The sequence below is a fragment of the Pan paniscus genome, chromosome 16 (genome assembly GCF_029289425.2).
Source record: "Pan paniscus chromosome 16, NHGRI_mPanPan1-v2.0_pri, whole genome shotgun sequence".
In the NCBI taxonomy this organism is placed as follows: Eukaryota; Metazoa; Chordata; class Mammalia; order Primates; family Hominidae; genus Pan; species Pan paniscus.
The window spans coordinates 44579351-44600347 of NC_073265.2; the positions used below are offsets into that span (position 1 = coordinate 44579351).

Genomic DNA, 20997 nt, shown 5'->3' on the forward strand with positions numbered 1-20997 from the left:
TCTATGTTTTTGCTAGATTCGAGTTAACATAATTAAATGGAACTTTAAGCAATTATTACGGTTCATCTCCATGAGGTATTTGTGGTTTTTTTTGCTTTTTGTTTTTTTAGATGGAGTCTCGCTCTGTCACCCAGGCTGGAGTGCAGCAGCGTGATCTTGACTCACTGCCACCTCTGCCTCCCAGGTTCAAGTGATGCTCCTGCCTCAGCCTCCCAAGTAGCTGGGATTACAGGCGCATGCCACCAAGCCTGGCTGATTTTTGTATTTTTAGTAGAGACAGGGTTTCACCATGTTGGTCAGGCTGGTCTTGAACTCCTGACCACCTGATCCACCCGCCTCGGCCTCCCAAAGTGCTGGGATTACAGGCGTGAGCCACTGCGCCCGGCCTAACTCCATGTAGTATTAACTTTTCTTCTCTTCTGATTCTTGTACCAACTGCACCTTTTCTTTTAATTCCTTCTGATCTTTGGCATACTGTTCAAATACTGGTTGAAAAATATATACTCCTCCAGCAATTCCAAGGACAGTGGCAAAAAGCAGTTGTGCAAAAGTCAATCTCCTAAACATTGCTGCAACAAATACAGCTCAAGGAAAAGCTGGTTTTGGAAAGTCACACTCCACACCCAGGAAATCTCTTCAAATCTGTATACAAAAATGGAAAGCAAAGCCATCATTTAGTACAATGTCCTTTTAAAAGATGTTATGTCACTACTTTGCACTGGAGTGAACAATATTTTTATAATATGTTACTAATTAAAACAAGAATATAAATACATAAGAAGTACAGGAAGTGAATTAGGGAAGGGTATAAGACAAAACTAAAACCTTTTCTATTACAGAATGTTCTCAATGGTTTTAAATGCATACTTTTTCTTTTTTTTTTTTTTGAGACGGAGTCTCGCTCTGTCGCCCAGGCTGGAGTGCAATGGTGCAATCTCGGCTCACTGCAAGCTCCGCCTCCTCGGTTAACGCCATTCTCCTACTTCAGCCTCCCGAGAAGCTGGGACTACAGGCGCGTGTCACCACACCCGGCTAATTTTTCGTATTTTTTGTAGAGACGGGGTTTCACCGTGTTAGCCAGGATGGTCTCGATCCTCTGACCTCCTGATCCGCCCGCCTTGGCCTCCCAAAGTGCTGGGAATACAGGCGTGAGCCACCGCGCCCGGCCTGGTTTTACTTTTAACAAGAGGAGTGGGCCGCACGCGGTGGCTCACGCCTGTAATCCCAACACTTTGGGAGGCCGAGGCGGGCGGATCACGAGGTCGAGTTCCAGACCAGCCAGGCCAATATGGTGAAACCCCGTCTCTACAAAAAAATACAAAAATTGGCCAGGCGTGGTGGCGCGCCTGTAGTCCCAGCTACTTGGGAGCTGAGGCAGGAAAATCACTGGAACCCGGGAGGCAGAAGTTGCAGTGAGCCCAGATCGCGCCACTGCACTCCAGCCTGGACTACAAGAGCGAAACTCCGTCTCAAAAAAAACAAAAAAAAAAAAACAAAAAAAAAAACCTAACAACAGCAACAACAACAAAAAAAATAGGAACCATTCAGCCTGTTTCCACATCTGTACAACAAGCTAAATCATCCCTACCCTGCCTACCTCGTTGAACAGGCATTTTTTGTGAGAGCAACGAACCTGAAATGTTAACACCAACACTGACGTCTACAATTACCGTTACCGTTTTTAATAACCACTCAGGCACCTCCGACTGTTCTGCGCCTGCTCCACGTCACTAAACTCGCTACCGCCTGCTCCCCTCCAGAGACCGGGGGCCTTCCAGCAGTTTTCGGACCCCCGAGCACAGAGACCGCCAAGCCAAAGGCGAGTAACAATTCCTCGGTTCGGAAACGGCGAAAGGAAACCGCAAGGGGGCCACCACGTCGGGTGGGAGCTACGAAGTTGCCCGTTCCCGGTTACTTCCGGGCTTGCGAGCGACGACTGCTCTCAAAGGCCAAACTTAATGGATGGACGAGCAGCGCGCTACTGCAGCTTTCTTCCGCCTTAGGAAGGTGGCGGCCGGGGATGAGGAGGCCCCTAAGCAAGTGCGGAATGGAGCCGGGGGGCGGAGATGCCAGCCTCACTTTGCATGGTCTCCAGAACCGCTCCCACGGCAAGATAAAGCTGCGAAAGAGAAAGTCTACCTTGTACTTCAACACCCAGGAGAAGAGCGCCAGGCGCCGCGGGGGTGAGTGAGGGGACACTGTCTGGAGAGCTCCTGCCCCCATCTAAAAGGAGCCCCCTCTATTTCATTACCAGCCAGTTGCCCGTTGAGCTCTGTGTTGCCAGATCTTAACGAGTTTTGAAATGCTGGGAAATGCTGGAAACACAGATTTTAATATAAATTCTGATTTTTAAATGTTGGCAACTAAATTCAATTTTTTAAAAAATACTCTGTATTTGGCCGACAGGCTGTCCATTTGTGGTCAAGAGCAGGACTTTGGAGACAGCAGACAGACCCGGGTTTGAATCCTGATAAGTAATTTACAACTTTATTTGGACAAGGCAGTTTAATTTCTGGGCCTCAATTTGCTCGTCTGTAAAATGGGGCTAATAATACCTATCCCATAATATTGTTTGGAGGATTAAGTGAGATGCATGTGAAGAAATTAACACAGTGCCTGGCATATATAATAGTAATCATCAATATATATGTACAGAGGACCATTTTATATTGCACATATACAAAGGGCTGCTTCCCAAATTAGTAATTTGTTAGCTGGTTTCTTTCATTAGATACACACATAGTATGACCTAATTAATTAGCCTAAGGCCTTAGTTAACCCACTCTTTTTTTTTGTATTTATTTTAATATTATCTTTACACAATAAGTTGCAAGAAAAGTTGGTTAAACTAAAAGAGTGGCAGTCACCCAGTGATGACGCTGTGGTGCTTGTATAACCAACCAGGTTGGCTTTAAGAATGGTGTGGAGGGGCCAGAGGTCACTACTGTGCCTTACAAGGAGCCAACCAGAGCAGCAGATTTTAAGTTTTGCAAGTGGAACTGCCTGACTTTTGTGCCACTATTACCTGTTTTGTTCTGTTTTTCAGATCTTCTTGGAGAAAATATTTATCTGCTCTTGTTTACCATAGCTTTACGAATATTAAACTGCTTTTTAGTGCAGACAAGTTTTGTTCCAGATGAATACTGGCAGTCTCTTGAAGTTTCACATCACATGGTTTTCAAATATCCTTTGTCGTTTCTTTTCCAGACTATGAGTGTGTATTCATCTTGGAAATTGTGCTCAGTTTCTTTTAGAGTAGTCCCCCTTGCTCCCTCGTCTTCAGTAGATAGTTTCCAAAATCCCTAGTGGATGCTTGAAACTGTAGACAGTACCAAACTCTATATATATTGTTTTTATATATGTAAAAAATACACACACGCTTATGATAAAGTTTATACAAATTAGGTACAGTAAGAGATTAACAGTATTAAAATATAACAAGTATAACACAATACTATAATAAAAGTTATGTGAACTTTTATGTGGTCTCTCTCAAAATATCTTCATATTTTCAGACAGTGGTTGACTCTGGGCAACTGAAACATGGAAAGAGAAACCACAGATAAGGGGGGACTACTATACATATTTTCAGTTTTCCGTATTTTCCCCAAATAATTTTAACTCATCAAAGTATACCATTATTTTATACAAATATTTCCCCTGTATCTTTCTTTTATGTTAATATACTTGACACAGCCGTTAGCATACATTCCCACAGTACTTAGCACTTGGAGGATACAGAGAAAGTAAAAAACACATTACTGCCTTGAAGAAGTTAAGAGTTTAGTTGGCCAATTGAATTTTTAATGCAAATATCCAGTATAAAATGCTGTTTTAAGACTGCCACAAAATAAAATATTGTTTTATAAATGGAAATGAAAATAGATTTTGCCAGGTGAAGTGGTGTGCACCTGTAGAGGCAGGACCACTTGAGCCCAAGTTTGAGACCAGCCTGGGCAAGAGAGTGAGACCCCATCTTAAAAAAAAAAAAAAAAAAAAAAAACACGGAAATAGGTTTCAATATTATTGGACATTTACTCCTTAATGTTACTAATTATGGTTATTTGACTTGGGAATGGACAGAGAGACTGAGGAGTTACACTTATCCCTTAATCTTTGCAAGCATTTACAAGATTCTTCATCTTTTAGGGAAAGATAGTGTTCAGTTGCTGGTAAGTTTAAATAAAAGTAACTAAATGATATTGGGGCCATGGAATTTGTTTTTAAAAGGCTACTGTTGCTAAAGTCCAGCCATATCTGGGAAGCCCATGATACTACAGACATACTGTGATGTGTAACTCTTTAGTTTGTGCTGAAATACAAGACTGAGCATGAAAATATCCTGCTATGAGGAATCCTGTTATGATGTGCAGATTTTCAAAATGACTATATTATGTATTATTTGGACATTAGAAGTATACTTCTTTCTTTTTTTGGGGGGGGGGGGACGGAGTTTGCTCTTGTTGCCTAGGCTGGAGTGCAATGGCGTGATCTTGGCTCACCACAACCTCCACCTCCCGGGTTCAAGCGATTCTCCTGCCTCAGCCTCCCGAGTAGCTGGGATAACAGGCATGCACCACCATGCCCGGCTAATTTTGTATTTTTAGTAGAGATGGGGTTTCTCTGTGTTGGTCAGGCTGGTCTCGAACTCCCGACCTGAGATGATCTGCCCGCGCGGTGGCTCACACCTGTAATCCCAGCACTTTGGGAGGCCGAGGCGGGTGGATCACCTGAGGTTGGGAGTTCGAGACCAGCCTGACCAACACAGAGAAACCGCGTCTCTACTAAAAATACAAAATTAGCCGGGTGTGGTCGCGCATGCCTGTAATCTCAGACTTTCTGGAGGCTGAGGTAGGAGAATCACTTGAACCCAGGAGGTGGAGGTTGCGGTGAGCCGAGATCACACCATTGCACTCTAGCCTGGGCAACAAAAGCGAAACTCCTTCCCCCATCCCCCGCAAAAAAAGTATCACTTGAGAGCACCGTTGTATTTTGTGTTTTTTACCTTGTAAGAAGACCATGTGATATGATTTTATGAAGTCTGTATACATCTAAACCCACTGAGGATTTAGTGTTGAAATTAAAACTTTAAAAATTTTAATTTGACAAAAATTTAATGATCTGCATAATCATCGTGCTATATAGTAATTAGGCATCAACAGTAAGTAGGATTGTAATTCCTAGGCTATTAATTGCTGGGGTCAGTTGCCAGGAGATGGTACAAGGGCAGGACTAATGGTGTAAAAGTTTCTCTAGCCTCACTCCCATGATCTTTTAAGCTGTCATCAGATGAGACTCAGAGTTTGCGCTCTCCCCGATTTCTGTCAGTGGGGGTTAATGGCTCAGCATTCCAAAGGCAGTCCAAATCCTGACGTGTTTTGTGTAGCTTAGAAAGACACAGGTTCTAGGGTATTTGTTTTAAGGTGGGGTTGTACTCTCCCCATTGCAATATTTGCTCCCCTGTTATTGAGAAATTAGGGTTAAACCAGTGAAACCGATGCTTCAAATGGGAAGATGATGGGGAAGGAGAATTCAGAGCAGTAGCAGAGTTTCTTCCATTAACAACAGGCAGAATTTAGGAGCCGCAACCTGGCTTTTCTTCTCTTACAGTTATCTACTAGTTTATAGATTATGCAAGGTATCCATAAAGTCTGGAATCACAAGAAAATATACATAATCTCATCAATGACCGTTTATATCCCAGGAAGTAGGTCAGATTACAAATGAAGAGGTCTTCAAGATAGAAAAATTTCCTGCTCCTCCAAGACCTATCCACTGCCCTCCATCTGTAGCTGACCCACCAGGTCATTTTGTGACGTGAAGGAAGCCTCCCCTGACCTGCTCCAACCCCTCTAAAAGGAACTCATTGTCGTATCTGGAACTTGACCCTGTAGAGATTCATTAGGATATGATCAGTCATTCGTACTCTCATATTGATTATTTTAAGCAAATTATATACATAATTTTGAAGCTAGAAGAGGTTGGAGAAGTGAAGTAAATAGACCAAGGTCACAACGTGTTAAAAGCAGAACTAGAGCTAAATCCCAGGTCTATTTACTCACAGCCTAGTGCTCTTCCCAGATGGCTCCTCTACAAACTGCATAAGGCTTATGCACAGCTAGGTATGGTGGCTCACAGTTGTAATCTCAGCACTTTGGGAGGCTGAGGTGGGAGGATTGCTTGAGGCCAGGAGTTTGAGAACAGCCTGGGCAACATAGCAAAACTCTGTTTCTACAAAAAATTTTTAAAAAGGATAGATGGCTTAGAGCTGCACTGTCCACCATGGTAGCCACTAGCTACATGTAGCTGTTGAAGACTTCAAATGTGGCTAGTCCAATTTGAGAAGTGCTGAAAATGTAAAATACATACTGAATGTCAAAGGCCTAGTACAAAAAAAGAATAAAAATATTTTTATAATTTTTATTGATTAAATGTTCAAATGATGATGCCTTAGATATATTGGGTTAGATAAGATGAAATTAATTTTACCTGTTTTGGATTTGGGGGTCATCTCTGTTGTTACTTCTTAATTTGCCAGCTATAGAATTTAAAATTCCACGTGTGGCTCATGTTATATGTCTTTTGGCCTGTGATGGCATGGAACATGTAAAAAGAAAGAGGAAGAGGAGGGGAAACCTGAATGGGGAACCACAGTAAGGTTTGTTGGGTTTTGTTTCTTTTGAAATGGAATCTCACTCTGTCGCCCAGGCTGGAGTGCAGTGGCACCATCTTGGCTCGCTGTAACTGCCGCCTCCCGGGTTCAAGTGATTCTCCTGCCTCAGCCTCCCGAGTACCTGGGATTACAGGCACCCGCCACCACACCTGGCTAATTTTTGTATTTTTAGTAGAGACGGGGTTTCACCGTGGCCAGGCTGGACTCAAATGATCTGCCTGCCTCTGCCTCCCAAAGTGTTGAGATTACAGGGGTGAGCCACCAAGCTTGCCAACAGTAGGGTCTTTGAATAGTCAGAAGACAACAAAAGGGTATTTGGCTCCTGTAGCTTACGGGGGGAGTCAGGAGTGTAAAGAACAGAAGTATGGAATGAGGAGCTGCCAACATAGGCCTAGTGCTCAAGTTACGCCTGGCATGTTCTTCTCTTTACCTCACTCCACTGCTTTATTTTACTCTTTAGCAGGTCCTTACTGTAACATGGAAAATTATGGCATCAAAAATCTGGAGAGACTGCTAATGACTGGGAGTTCAGAACTCCGCTTATTGTTATGCGAAAGTCTACTTTGTTTTAAATTCAAGATTTCTACTTAACCACCCTTGAAAAACTTCTCTTTATTCGGGGTAAATGTCTCTAGCTCTTAACCTCATAATCATAGATAGTATCCTCTAGACACTTTGTAATTTATTAATATCCGTCTTAAAATGTGGATCTCCAAACTGACACAATAATGAAGGCAGAGTAACTAGTTCAGAATATGGTGGGTCCATTAACTTACATTTCTCAGAGCACAGGAATTCTTTTAGCTTTTTAATAGCTACCTCACACTGTTGGCTCATATTAAGTTTGTAGCCAAATTGACTTTTCATATGAACTGCTTTCAGGGGGCCTGGGAAGTAAGGATGAAGCTTATAGCTCCCTATGCAGAGTAAACAGAAGGTATGTACATGAGTGCCTTTTCCTGTATTTTACAGGGCACAGTTTATGTGAAATTAAGTACTGGGTACCTTTAACTTTCCAATTTTAGCATTTATTTACACATTGTGGACAAAAAGAAAATAAAGTGCTAAAAGCCACTGACAACTAAAAGTAAAGCAGCTCCTATAATGTGGACTTAATGAAGTTTGCTTCAACAAAAATATGAATTAACAGCCGGCGCGGTGGATCACGCCTGTAATCCCAGCACTTTGGGATGGTGAGGGGGGTGGATCACCTGAGGTCAGGAGTTCGAGACTAGCTGGCCAACATGGTGAAACCCCATCTCTACTAAAAATAGAAAAATTATGCAGGCATGGTGGCGGGCACCTGTAATCCCAGCTACTTGGGAGGCTAAGGCAGGAGAATCGCTTGAACTCGGGAGGTGGAGGTTGCCATGAGCCAAGATTGCACCACTGCACTCCAGCCTGGATGACAGAGTGAGACTCTGTCTCACACACACACACACAAAATAAATAAATAAATAAATAAATAACAAACTCATGTATAAATTTTTAGAAACACATCTTTTAAACAAACCAAGATTAAATTGTGCTCTACCAGCAGTTGTTATTTTGTTAGTGTTAACTATGACACCTTTTTTTTAACTCTGAGAGATGCTAGTGCATAGCATTAGCATTTCTAACTATAATTTAGTTGTAATACATTTAGTCTTTATTTCAGTTTTACACTTAAATTTACTCTTTAATGTCATCTGAATACCATGTTCCTATAATTGCAGAATATTTGTGCTTTTTTAAAAAGTAATTTGTTAGCCAGGTGCGGTGGCTCATGCCTGTAATGCTAGCACTTTGGGAGGCTGAGGCGGGCAGATCACAAGGTCAGGAGATCAAGACCATCCTGGCTAAAATGGTGAAACCTCGTCTCTACTAAAAATACAAAAAATTAGCCAGGCGTGGTGGCATGCATCTGTAGTCCCAGCTACTCACAAGGCTGAGGCAGGAGAATCGCTTGAACCTGGGAGGCAGAGGTGGCGGTGAGCCAAGATCACACAGCCGCACTCCAGCTTGGGCGACAGAGCAAGACTCCATCTCGCTGGGCACGGTTGCTCACTCCTGTAATCCTAGCACTTTGGGAGGCCAAGGCAGGCGGATTGCCTGAGTTCAGGAGTTCGAGACCAGCCTGGGCAACATGGTGAAACCCCATCTCTACTAAAATACAAAAAATTAGCTGGGCGTGGCGGCGTGCACCTGTAGTCCCAGCTACTCAGGAGGCTGAGGCAGGAGAATTGCTGGAATCTGGGAGGTGGAGCTTGCAGTGAGCCGTGATCGTGCCACTGCACTCCACCCTGGGCAACAGAGCGAGACTCTGTCTCCAAAAAAAAAAAAAGACTCTGTCTCAAAAAAAAAAAAGTATTTCTTATTATCTTATTTTATATCTTATTATCTTATAGATAATATAACCTTATTATCTATATTGCAGGATAGAGAAGCAGCATAACTTAGTAATTAAAGTCAGGCAGACCTGGGTTTATAATGCCGGCTTTCATACTTACTAGCTGTGCAGCCTTGGAAAATTAGTTAACCTCTCTGTGCCTCAGTTTCCTCATCTATAAAACAGTTCTTGACTCAGAAGATTGTTAGGACTGAATGAGTTGATACATATAAAATACTTAGCATGATACATAGTACACAGTGCTGCAAATATTTGAATTTTTAAAAACCTGTTGTTGCTAATGAATATAAATATACTTTTAAAATAGAAACTTGGCCGGGCACGGTGGCTTACACCTGTAATCCCAGCACTTTGGGAGGCCGAGGCGGGTGGATCACGAGGTCAGGAGATCGAGACCATGCTGGCTAACATTGTGAAACCCCGTCTCTACTAAAAATACAAAAAAATTAGCCGGGCGTGGGAGGCTGAGGAAGGAGAATGGCGTGAACCCGGGAGGCGGAGCTTGCAGTGAGCCGCGGTCGCGCCACTGGACTCCAGCCTGGGCGACAGAGCGATACGTCTCATAAAAATAAATAAATAAAACAGAAACTTAACACAATTAAATGACTGGCTATTAATATTTACATTAAAATTAGGGCCAGGCACAGTGGCTCACGCTTGTAATCCCAACACTTTGGGAGGCCAAGGTGGAAGTATCATTTGAGGCAAGATTAGCTGAGTATGGCAGTGCATGTCTGAAGTCCTATCTACTCAGTAGACTGAGGCAGGAAAATTGCTTCACTCCTGGATTCAAGGCTGCAGCCTGGGTAACAGAGTGAGACCCTGCCAATCAATCAATATAATAAAAAATAATTTAAAAATATATTTATAATATGTGTGTGTATATATGTGTATATATGTCATATATATGCACACATACAGAGAATGAGACTGGTAAACATCTTATATTTATATATAAATATATATATTTATATTTATAATATGATATTTTATATATAATATATGTGTATATATGTCATATATACACACACATACAGAGAATGAGACTGGTAAAACTTAAAACTACATTGATTATTTTAATGAGAATATAATTTTTTTAGAAAAAGGGATGTAGGGATGTAGTTTTGTGGAAGAATAGAAAAACATATTGCCTATTTTTGTACTAAGAATGGCTTCCCATAGATAGTTGGATCAGCTTGTTGACTTTTATCATAATTCAGTTTGAACCAACAGATATTTTTAACATCCTGTTCTTCTTTTTAACTGATGAAGATTTGGATTCCTAGAGTTGCCCAAGCACTTCTGTCTGCTGTAGCAGATGTGAGACTTTACTCATTAATGAAGCAACTAGAAAATCAGGAAGTGGCAAGATGGGTGGTAAGTCCTAAATACTTTAGAAGCTGTATGCCAGTTATTTCGTTCCTATGGGTATAAAGCACATGGAAACATTGATTCCCAAAACAATTTTAGAAGATAATTCATACAACTTTATAGAGGTACTTCCATAAATAACAGTAATATGCAAGTGGCACCTGCCATATCTTTCCGTCGGATTAAGCCCTGGACAGTGTAAGCCACTGATGCCCTCAAACCCTATGAGAGTCTAAACCCTGGGAGACAACCTTTGGAAGCCCCTTCACTCCTCAAAACTGTCCTTGCCTCTCTTTCCATAGAATTGAGTAGGGATCGTTCTAAATTACCAACTACCTCACAAAGCATCTTAGCTATTTACAACCCTTGTTCTGTTCCTCTAGCCAGCCTCTATCTGAGGTGCAGCCCGAGAAATCTTTTTGCACTGAAACTCTCACTTCTGAATGGGATGTTGGAAGTATTAGGTTGGTGCAAAAGTAATTGTGGTTTGTGCCACAACAATATTAGGTTGGTGCAATTACTGGACTCATGTAAGGAAGAAAGTATAGTATAGAAGACTATCTTTTGTCGTTTGACTTATTTCAAGGTGGGAAGATAGATTCCTGACATCTCCCACTCCAATCTCGAATGGATTTTTTCCCATTTAAACAATATCCTGATGAGGGATTGGATTCTGTAGTACTGTCGTTAATTCACTTGGCTCTTTGTAAAGTTAATAAGCTTATATGAGCCTGTTTGAAAGTCTTACTATCTTTTTTATATTGTTTCTATTGGAAAATACATTCTAAATTCCAAGTAACCAATTTAGCAACATATTTCTGAAATATAATTTATTAATAAATTAGAAAGGGAACATTTCTGCAGGTATTCTATTCCTTTGCATTAAAAAGAAAGATTGGTTTAGCAACTAAGTCCTTGCTAATTGATTCAGCAATATGGTTAGCCTCATTATTTTGTGCTTATACTTTATGTACATTGCAGAAGGCTCAACATAAAATGGTAGGCAAAAGTCATGATGGCTTTGAAGTCCTTCCTCCAAAGATACAGCACTAGGGCCGGGCATGGTGGCTCACCCCTATAATCCCAGCACTTTGGGAGGCTGAGGTGGGCGGATCACAAGGTCCAGAATTTGAGACCAGCCTGGCCAACATGGTGAAACCCTGTCTCTACTAAAAATACAAAAATTATCCAGGCGTGGTGGCAGACACCTGTAATCCCAGCTACTCGGGAGGCTAAGGCAGGAGAATTGCTTGAACCCAGGAGGCAGAGATTGTGCCACTGCACTCTAACCTGGGTGACAGAGCAAGAGCAAGACTCCTTCTCGAAGAAAAAAAAAGGATACAGCACGAGGTTCTTCTAGTTTAGGGAAAACCTTTACTTTCATGAAAATTGGGAACATTTTTTAAAGGCTATATTTGGTGAGATGGGAAGCTAGTGCCACATGCTTAACAATTGCCTCAACTAACAAGTTTCTTCTAACACATTTGTTTTGTAGACTTAATGGTGCTCTGTGTGCATGTTCTTCCAAAAACTGATTCATTAATTTAGTCAATCTCCAAATTAAAATTTAATAATGTCTCCTAACTTTTTTTTCCTCTTTCCTGTTTTGTCTTAATTTTTCATCAGCGTTCCAAAACAGGGAGACATTCCAAACAAGTGCAACATTCCAAACAAGGTCAACAAAAAAACAGTCATAATACTTGTGTCAGTACTATAAGACAGTTTGAGAAATATTGATTGGAAGAATCTAGTTATGAATTTCAATCATCTGTAAACTCTACCATCAAATAATCTGTTTTTTATGTGTTTCATTAATGGAAAGTGGGATTTGAAATCAAATGAAGTGCCATAAAAATGCACCTGAAAGTATAAACTTCTTAACATGAACAAATATAGATCTGCTATTATCATAAACCTGTGTTTCATGTAACTTTCTAAAAACAACGTTTGGGCATGCCTACTTACTTTAACATCATCTACCTTTTGATGTCCTTTTCACAATATTTAGACTTGCTTGCTATTTAGAAGATAATATGTACTAAGGTTTTCCACTTCCAACTTCATATATGTTTGCTCTGTACTTTTTCTTAGTTTTTTTGCCAGTTGTGCTCCTGGTTCACATGGTATTGCTGTACCAGAACCCTTACAAACACCATGGAAACTGTTCTCACTATAATTGCTCTTTTCTACTATCCTTTGGAAGGTTCAAAGTCTATGAACAGGTAAGAAAAATTATTGTTAATAATTGTGTTCAAAATTCTACTTTTGAAAAATCTTAAATATCAACATATTGTAATGTCTAGTAGACCCCCTAATTTTCATGAGTCATGAGAACCACAAATTTTCAGTTGATATATTATAGCAGAAAACAGATAATACTCAAACAGGATAATTAAGGAGAGTTTAACAAAAGGAATATTTGCAAAGGTTTAGACAATATTTAGAAAAGCCAATAAGGAAACACCATAGTACCCCCAGCATGGTTATAGTAGGAAGTCTGTATTATCTCTAGGCCCCAAGGAGCAAGGAGAAGAAATGGCTACTGGAATCTATAAAAAGCTGTAATTGTAAGAGAGGGCCCCAGCAGGGACAGGCACAGCCAGCCTTCAGCAATAATGAGGAGACAGCCAGGGGACTAAATAATCCTGACTCAACTCTTCTGCCTCTCAACCCAAAACAGTCAGAAGCCAGAAAGCAAGGTAGCCACTGATGCTGTCCATTCAGGTAAGCTTTCCTGCGTGCAGACTGGATAAAGGCTGGAGGAGAAGAGTTTTGGAAGGGCAAATAGGAAATACTTGGACTTTATTTGGCTTCCTTTAAACTGGGGAAACAAATACCACGCAATGGGAACATGAGTGAAGGCCTAGAACTGTAAATGGGCTCCATTTGCAGTTACAGTTACAGTATATTCAAGGCAGATTGTCCAGAGTAGTTATAGAGTGTTGTAGGATGCATGGAAGAAGAGAAGAAGAAGGGATGAGGCTGGAATGGGACTCTGAATTTGGATTTTATTCTGTAGGTAATAGGGAACCATTTGAGGCATTTGAGTAGCATGACATAATCAAATCTGATTTTGAAAAACTTCTTTTGTAATAGCAGTATTTAGGATATACTGAAAGGAGAAAAGCCAGAATTTGGGATCTAGTTAAAATTCTAGTATCCATTCTTCCTACACAAAAGGTTGTTAGGATGATCAAATCAAATAAGATCATTTCTGTCTTAGACTCTCTTAACTACAAGAAAAAGCATTCACTCAAGTTACGTATACGATGAGGACTTTATTTTAAGGCTAAAAGGGAAAATGGGCATCTCAAGCCTTGTGGCTAGGACTGGAAGAAAACTGTAGAATATCTGAGCCACACAAATGAATTGAAATGTTATGCAGAATCCAAGGCAGTTTTGGGGAATGGACTGTTTTGTTGTGCCTTTATATCCCAAATAGCCTATGAATCCTGCCTTAGTCTTCCATCATTTAGGGGCTTAGCTAGTCTCTCCACTTCTGTTTTTGCTAGCAATTACCCAGATTTCTCCATATCTCACATTCAGTTTGAGAGAATCGAATTAGGTCCATTAAATCTCATTGTCTCTATCTGGACATAACTTTATTTCACACTGGCCAGCCTTAGATTGGCTACCTGGGCCCAGGTGCCCTTCCCTAATTCAGTCAGGAAGCGCAAGGGTCACATGGTACAAAAGGACTGCTATATAAGCATTTTTCCTTGTATAAGCATGACAGATACTATTCCAGACCTGACAATAAAATGACATTTTGCACACTCCTTTAAAAAATGCAACTATTGGCCAGGTGTGGTGGTTCACGCCTGTAATCTCCACACTTTGGGAGGCCGAGACGGGTGGATCACTTGAGGTCGGGAGTTCGAGACCAGCCTGGCCAACATGGTGAAACCCCGTCTCCACTAAAAATACAAAATTAGCTGGATTTGGTGGTGCATGCCTATAATCCCAGCTACTCGGGAGGATGAGACAGGAGAATCACTTGAACCCAGGAGGCAGGGGTTGCAGTCAGTCGAGGTCACACAATTGCACTCCAGCCTGGGCAACAAGAGCAAAACTGTCTCAAAAAAAAAAAATTTGTGGAGATGGGGTCTCTTTAGGTTGCCCAGCTGGTGTTCAACTCCGGGATCAAGTAATCCTCCCACCACGGCCTCTTAAAGCGTTGGGATTACAGTCATGAGCCACCAAACCTGGCCTAAATTTCAAGCTCATGTATCAAAATCTGGATTTCAACTTTCTCTTGAAAAATTGGAAGTTCTAATAGTATTTTGGGCTAGGATTCCTTCATGACAATACCATAGTTCAAACTTAGCCTACATTTCTCATTTTTATTTTATTTTATTTTTTTGAGACAGTGTCTCTCTCTGTCGCCCAGGCTGGAGTACAGTGGCTCCATCTCGGCTCACTGCAACCTCTGCCTCCTGGGTTCAAGCAATTCTGCTTCAGCCTCCCGAGTAGCTGGGACTACAGGCGCGCACCACCACGCCCAGCTAATTTTTGTATTTTTAGTAGAGATGGGGTTTCACCATGTTGGCCAGGCTGGTCTTGAACTCCTGACCTAGTGATCCAGCTGCCTCAGCCTCCCAAAGTGCTGGGATTACAGGCGTGAGTCACTGCACCCAGCCCCATTTCTCATTTTTATAGTTTACTGGGTCTCTGTAAGCATTTGAATGTGTTATCCTTGAGCTTACATCCTCATCAACATTACAGAATTCATTCTTTTTTTTCTTTTTCTTTTTTTTGAGATGGAGTTTCATTCTTGTTGCCCAGGCTAGAGTGCAATGGCATGATCTCCGCTCATTGCAACCTCCACCTCCCAGGTTCAAGTGATTCTCCTGCCTCAGCCTCCCAAGTAGCTGGGATTACAGGCACCTGCCACCACACCCAGCTAATTTTTTTCTATCTTTAGTAGAGACAGGGTTTCACCATTTTGGCCAGACTGGTCTTGAACTCCTGACTTCAGCTGATCCACCCACCTCGGCCTCCCAAAGTGCTGGGATTGCAGGCCTGAGCCACCACACCTGGCCTACAGATTTCTTTATAGTTATTTTTATTAGTTAATTGGTATATAATGGTAATATAGGTTGTCTTATTTTGCTTTCTTTTAATTTTTTACAGGACTAAGTATTTTTCCACATAATAATATACTATCCATAGTCCTCATGATTAAATTATCAAATCGTCTCTTTCAACCATTAGTTTAGAGAAGTCCTGTTAATAAAAATCTGTATTTCTATCCATGATCATACAGTTTATACAGTAGGCCTTTTATCAGTTGTATGCATATATATTTCACTTGGCTAAAATTAACTTTCAAAACAAAATTCTAAATACTCTGAGCCCATCACTGCCTAAATAATCCTGTTTCTTTAAATGCTCATGCTTTTTCTTAGAGAAAGCCTCTCTTTATGACTTTCTTATAGCTCCTTAGGAGAAACTTGATCATTTTTTTTTCAATCAAGAAAGTAATTGGCAAAGTTATGAGGTAAAAAGCATACTTTTTAGCACACAAGACTGGCATTAAGACATATGATAACTTCTTATTTGAAAACACTAGAATTAGAAGATGAGCACTGAAAACGGCTTTAGATATTACCTTTTTTAAAAGATAAGAAAAACTAAGACCCAGAAAGCGTAAGTAACCTGCAAAAGTTAATATAGCTATTTAGGCCAGGCACTGTGGCTCCTGCCTGTAATCCCAGCACTTTAGGAGGCTGAGGCCGGCGGATCGCCTGAGGTCAGGAGTTTGAGACCAGCCTGGCCAACATGGTAAAACCCTGTGTCCCACTAAAAATACAAAAAATTAGCCTGGCATGGGGATTAGCCTGTAATCCCAGCACTTTAGGAGGCTGAGGTGGGCAGATCACCTGAGGTCAGGAGTTTGAGGCCAGCCTGGCCAACAAGGTGAAACCCCATCTCTACTGAAAATACAAAAAATTAGTCGGGCATGGTGGTACACACCTGTAATCCCAGCTACTCGGGATGCTGAGGCAGGAGAATCACTTGCACCTGGGAGGCAGAAGTTGCCGTGAGCCAAGATCATGCCACTGCACTCCAGCCTGGGTGACAGAGTGAGACTCTGTCTCAAAAAAAACAAAACAAAACAAAAAAAAGTTCATATAGCTATTTATACCAAAAGGAAAATGTCAAATCACAGTGTAAATGATAGATAACTTCAAGTTAATTTCCCACTTGTCTTATCACACATTTTCCTCTTATAGTGTCAAGTACTCATCCCTGGTGGCACTTGCCTTCATAATTCGTCCCACAGCTGTCATTCTGTGGACACCTTTGCTCTTCAGACATTTCTGTCAAGAACCAAGAAAGCTTGATCTTATTCTACATCATTTTTTACCTGTAGGGTAAGTGTGGCAATAATCCATCCATTTATTTTAGTAGCCTACAAATCACAGATTACGAACAAGATTTTACATCTTTCAGTTAATTATTTTATCTTCTAATGTCAATGAGAACTCTTAGTCCAAGGAAATAGAATAATGCAAAACTTATATATTATATTTTTATATTTATGATCCTGATTATAACTATTTTAATTTGCTTAACTGAGTGCTTTTGTAATTATTTCTAACTTAGTGTTTTCCAATGCTTTATTTCCTAAATATTTCTCAAATATATTTTAGAGATACTTGATTCTTTTACATTTGTATAAGGCTTTATAATTCATAATGTGTTTTCACATATTACCTCATAATTTTCATAATACTTCAGTCTAGGCAATATATGTTTTTATTTTGTAGTAGAGAAAACAGGAGGCTGGGAGAAATTTAAAATATATTAGTCAAAGTCACTGGGCTGGTTGCTATACTGGTATTGAAACCCACATCTTCTAACTACACTATGAGCTCCTAGGATGAGTTGTATCCCAAATATCTAGTAGACTACCCTGAATAATTATTTATTGAAGGGATGACTGCATTCTGACTCTTACAACAGTAATCTTTTTAATATACAATCATGCACCGCATAATGACATTTTGGTTAGCACTGGACTGCATTTATGACAGTGGTCCCATAAGATTATATTACCGTATTTTAGTGTACTTTAGTTTCTCTGTTTGGCTATATATATTTTATATATATATATATTTTTTTTATTTGAGACGGAGTCTCACTCTGTCACCCAGGCTGGAGTGCAGTGGTGCAATCTCACTTCACTGCAGCCTCTGCCTCCCAGGTTCAAGTGATTCTCCTGCCTCAGCCTCCCAAACAGCTGGGATTACAGGCGCCTGCCACCACGCCTGGCTAATTTTTTTATTTTTAGTCGAGTTGGGGTTTCACCATGTTGGCCAGCTAGTCTCAAACTCCTGACCTCAGGTGATCCACCCACCTTGGCCTCCCAAAGTGCTGGAAATACAGGCATGGGCCACCATGCCCAGCCTGTTTAGCTATAGTTAGATACACAGATACATAGCATTGTGTTGCAATTGCTTACAATATTCAGCATACTATCATGCTGTATAGGTTTGTAGCCTAGGAGCAGTAGGCTATACCATATAGCCTAGATGTCTGTAAGCTGTACCATCTAGGCTTGTCTAAGTGCACTCTATGATGTTTGCACAATGATGAAACTGCCTAATGATGCAGTTCTCAGAATGTATCCCCATTGTTAAGCAATGCATGACTGTACTAGTATTCACTAGTCACAAGTATTTTTCGGGTAGCAATCTGAAAATGACTAAATTATCTTGCGTCTCAGTTGCTACTGTTGTCATTTCTCAGATGTATTAATAACATTGCATTAAATGTATTCATTCATTCAGGAAGTATTTAATCCTACTATGTGCCAGGCAGTGTTCCAGATGTAGGAGATGCATCAGTTTAACCAAAAAAAGTACCTGCCTTCATGAAGTTTACATTCTAGTAGGGAGAGACAGACAGCTAAAAAGATAAGAGTAAATATATATTTTTCAAGTGATGGTAATACAGGGAAAAATAATTGTGGGATAAGGAGGATAGAATGCCAGTGCTTGGGGTAATGGGGGAGCTGTTATTTTTAAATAGGGTAGTTGGGAAAGATCACCATGATAAGGTGACACTGGAGCCAAAACTTAAAGGAGTTGAGAGAGTGAACCATGTAGTTCCTTGATGAGAGAGTATTCCAGGCAAAGGGGCCAGCCAAGTACTAAGTATGTTGGGCATGTTCAAGGAACAGCAAGGAGACTGATGTGGCTAAAAGAGAGTGAGTTTGGGAGAATGTAATAATGAGGTCAGAGAGATAGCAGGGGCTCAGTTCCTATCGGCTTTACCACTGAGGGAGATAGAAAGCCTTTTTAATCTCATCAGCAGCATGATAATTACTTATTCATTTAATAAGCATTTAACCTACTTTGTATCCAGCATTTGATAATTCAGAAGTGAGTAAGATACAGTGTCTGCTCTCAAAGTCAAAGTCTGTGGGGGAAAAAGATATAACAATACAGATGCTCCTTGACTCAGGGTTACATCTTGATAAACTCATTGCAGGTTGAAAATATCATAAGTCAGGCAAGGCACAGTGGCTCACACCTGTAATCCCAGTGCCTTGGGAGACCAGGAGTTCAAGAACAACCTGAGCAACATAATGAGACCCCATCTCAACAAAAAAATTTAAAAATTGGCCAAGTATAGGTGGCACTAGGCACGCCTGTGGTCCTAGCTACTTGGGAGGATGAGGCAGGAGGATCCCTTCAACCCAGGAGTTCAAGGTTGCAATGAGCTATGTTCATTCCACTGCACTCCAGCCTGGGAAACAGAGTGATAACCTGTCTCTAAACAAAATAAATAACAAAGAAAATATTCTACATCAAAAATGCACTTAACACATCTAACGTACTGAACATCACAGCTTAGCCTACCATAAACGTGCTCAGAACGCTTACATTAGCCTACAGTTGAGCAAAATCATCTAACACAAAGCCTATTTCATAATAAAATATTTGAATATCTCATGTAATTCATTGAATACTGTACTGAAAGTGAAAAACAGAATGGCTGTATGGGTACCATTTTAAAGTTGAAAAATCGTAGGTTGAATCATCATCAGTTAGGGATTGTAATTCTTACCCAGTGATTTAAAGTGTTCTAGTGGTTGGGCGCGATGGCTCACGCCTATAATCCCAGCACTTTGGGAGGCTGAGGCAGGCACATCACCTGAGGTCAGGAGTTCAAGACCAGCCTGGCCAATATGACGAAACCCTGTCTCTGCTAAAAATACAAAAAAATTAGCTGGGCATTGTGGCACATGCCTGTAATCCCAGCTACTTGGGAGGCTGAGGCAGGAGAAACGATTGAACCCCAGAGGTAGAGGTTGCAATGAACTGAAATTGCACCACTGCACTCCAGCCTGGGCAACAGAGTGAGGCTCCATCTCAAAAATAAAACCTTACATCCAGATTATATATAAAACTTTTAAAAATCTATAAGAAAAAGATAACTCATAGAAAAATTATTGAAAAGGTTTCATCAGGTACTTCAAAAAATATTAAAATGGCCAATAAATATAAAGAGACTCATTTCATTTGTTATCAAGGAAAAACAAAGTTAAAGCCACCATGAAATACTACTATACTATACATCCACCCAAATGGCTAAAATGATGTGGAACTTATATATTCCTGTGGGACTGCAAACTAATACACTATTTTGGAAAACTTTTAAGTACTTACAAAAGCTAAATAAATACATAGTTGCACTTACAACTTAGGGCAGGGGTCACCAGTCCCAAGGCTGTGGACTGGCCCCAGTCCATGGCCTCTTAGGAACTGGGCTGCACAGCAGGAGGTGAGCAAGCAAGCATTACTGCCTGAGCTCCACCTCCTGTCACATTCTTACAGAAGTGTGAACCCTACTGTGAACTGCACATGCAAGGGATCTAGGTTGTGCTCCGTATGAGCATCTAATGTCCAGTGATCTGAGGTGGAACAGTTTCATCCAGAAACCATGCCCCACTCCCACCCCTGCAACCTGTTCGTGGAAAAACTGTCTTTCAAGAAACCAGACCCTGGTGCCAGAAAGGTTAGGGACCGCTACCTTAGGGCCCACCAATTCCAATCCTAGGTATATGTCTAACAGAAATGCATATATATGGATACTAAAAGATGTGTAAAAGAATGTTCATTGCAGCACTATTCACAATAGCTGGAAATGGAAGCACAGTGTCCATCAATAGAAGGAATACATACAGTGTGGTATACATAGTTACAATACACAGTATTGTAAAGGAATGAACTACAGCATGCAAAAAAACTTGGTTCAATCTCACAAGCACAATGACTAAAGGAATTTAGACATGAGTACATATGGTATGATCCTATTCTTATAAAATTCAAAAAAAGATAAAACTCATCTATGTTATCAGAAATTAGGATAGTGGTTACCTTTGGGAAGAGGAAGGGTTACCTTTGGGTTACTTTTGGGGAGGAGGTAGGGACTGACTGATTGGAGGGACAAGGTGGTGCTGCTAATACTCTTTATCCTGCTCTGTATGGCAGGTACACAGTTGTGTTCATGTAGTGATGATTCATAGAGCTTTACCTTCATAGCGTATTTT

The 20997-nt window shown here is 40.8% G+C and overlaps 2 protein-coding genes across 5 annotated transcripts in view; one reads left to right on the forward strand and one right to left on the reverse strand.

The window, feature by feature from the left end:
- Positions 1–257: 257 nt before the first annotated feature.
- Positions 258–20997, reverse strand: part of PIGBOS1 (PIGB opposite strand 1) — a 38969-nt gene continuing 18229 nt past the window's right edge. The window contains exons 1-2 of one of the 4 annotated variants that reach the window (XM_024925743.4): positions 1701–1838; positions 258–642 (exon numbers count right to left, since the gene is read on the reverse strand). In XM_024925743.4, coding sequence (XP_024781511.1) covers positions 403–567 — 165 coding nt within the window. In that variant the 5' untranslated portion in view covers positions 568–642; positions 1701–1838 and the 3' untranslated portion in view covers positions 258–402. Of the gene's footprint in view, positions 643–1633; positions 1839–20997 lie in introns of those variants that run through there. The other 3 variants (XM_024925741.4, XM_063596663.1, XM_034938801.3) reach the window with 3 other exon arrangements.
- Positions 2021–20997, forward strand: part of PIGB (phosphatidylinositol glycan anchor biosynthesis class B) — a 36447-nt gene continuing 17470 nt past the window's right edge. Inside the window, exons 1-6 of the mRNA XM_055098532.2 lie at positions 2021–2183; positions 3047–3180; positions 4053–4172; positions 10335–10439; positions 12525–12655; positions 16670–16810. Coding sequence (XP_054954507.1) covers positions 2021–2183; positions 3047–3180; positions 4053–4172; positions 10335–10439; positions 12525–12655; positions 16670–16810 — 794 coding nt within the window. The remainder of the gene's footprint in view (positions 2184–3046; positions 3181–4052; positions 4173–10334; positions 10440–12524; positions 12656–16669; positions 16811–20997) is intronic.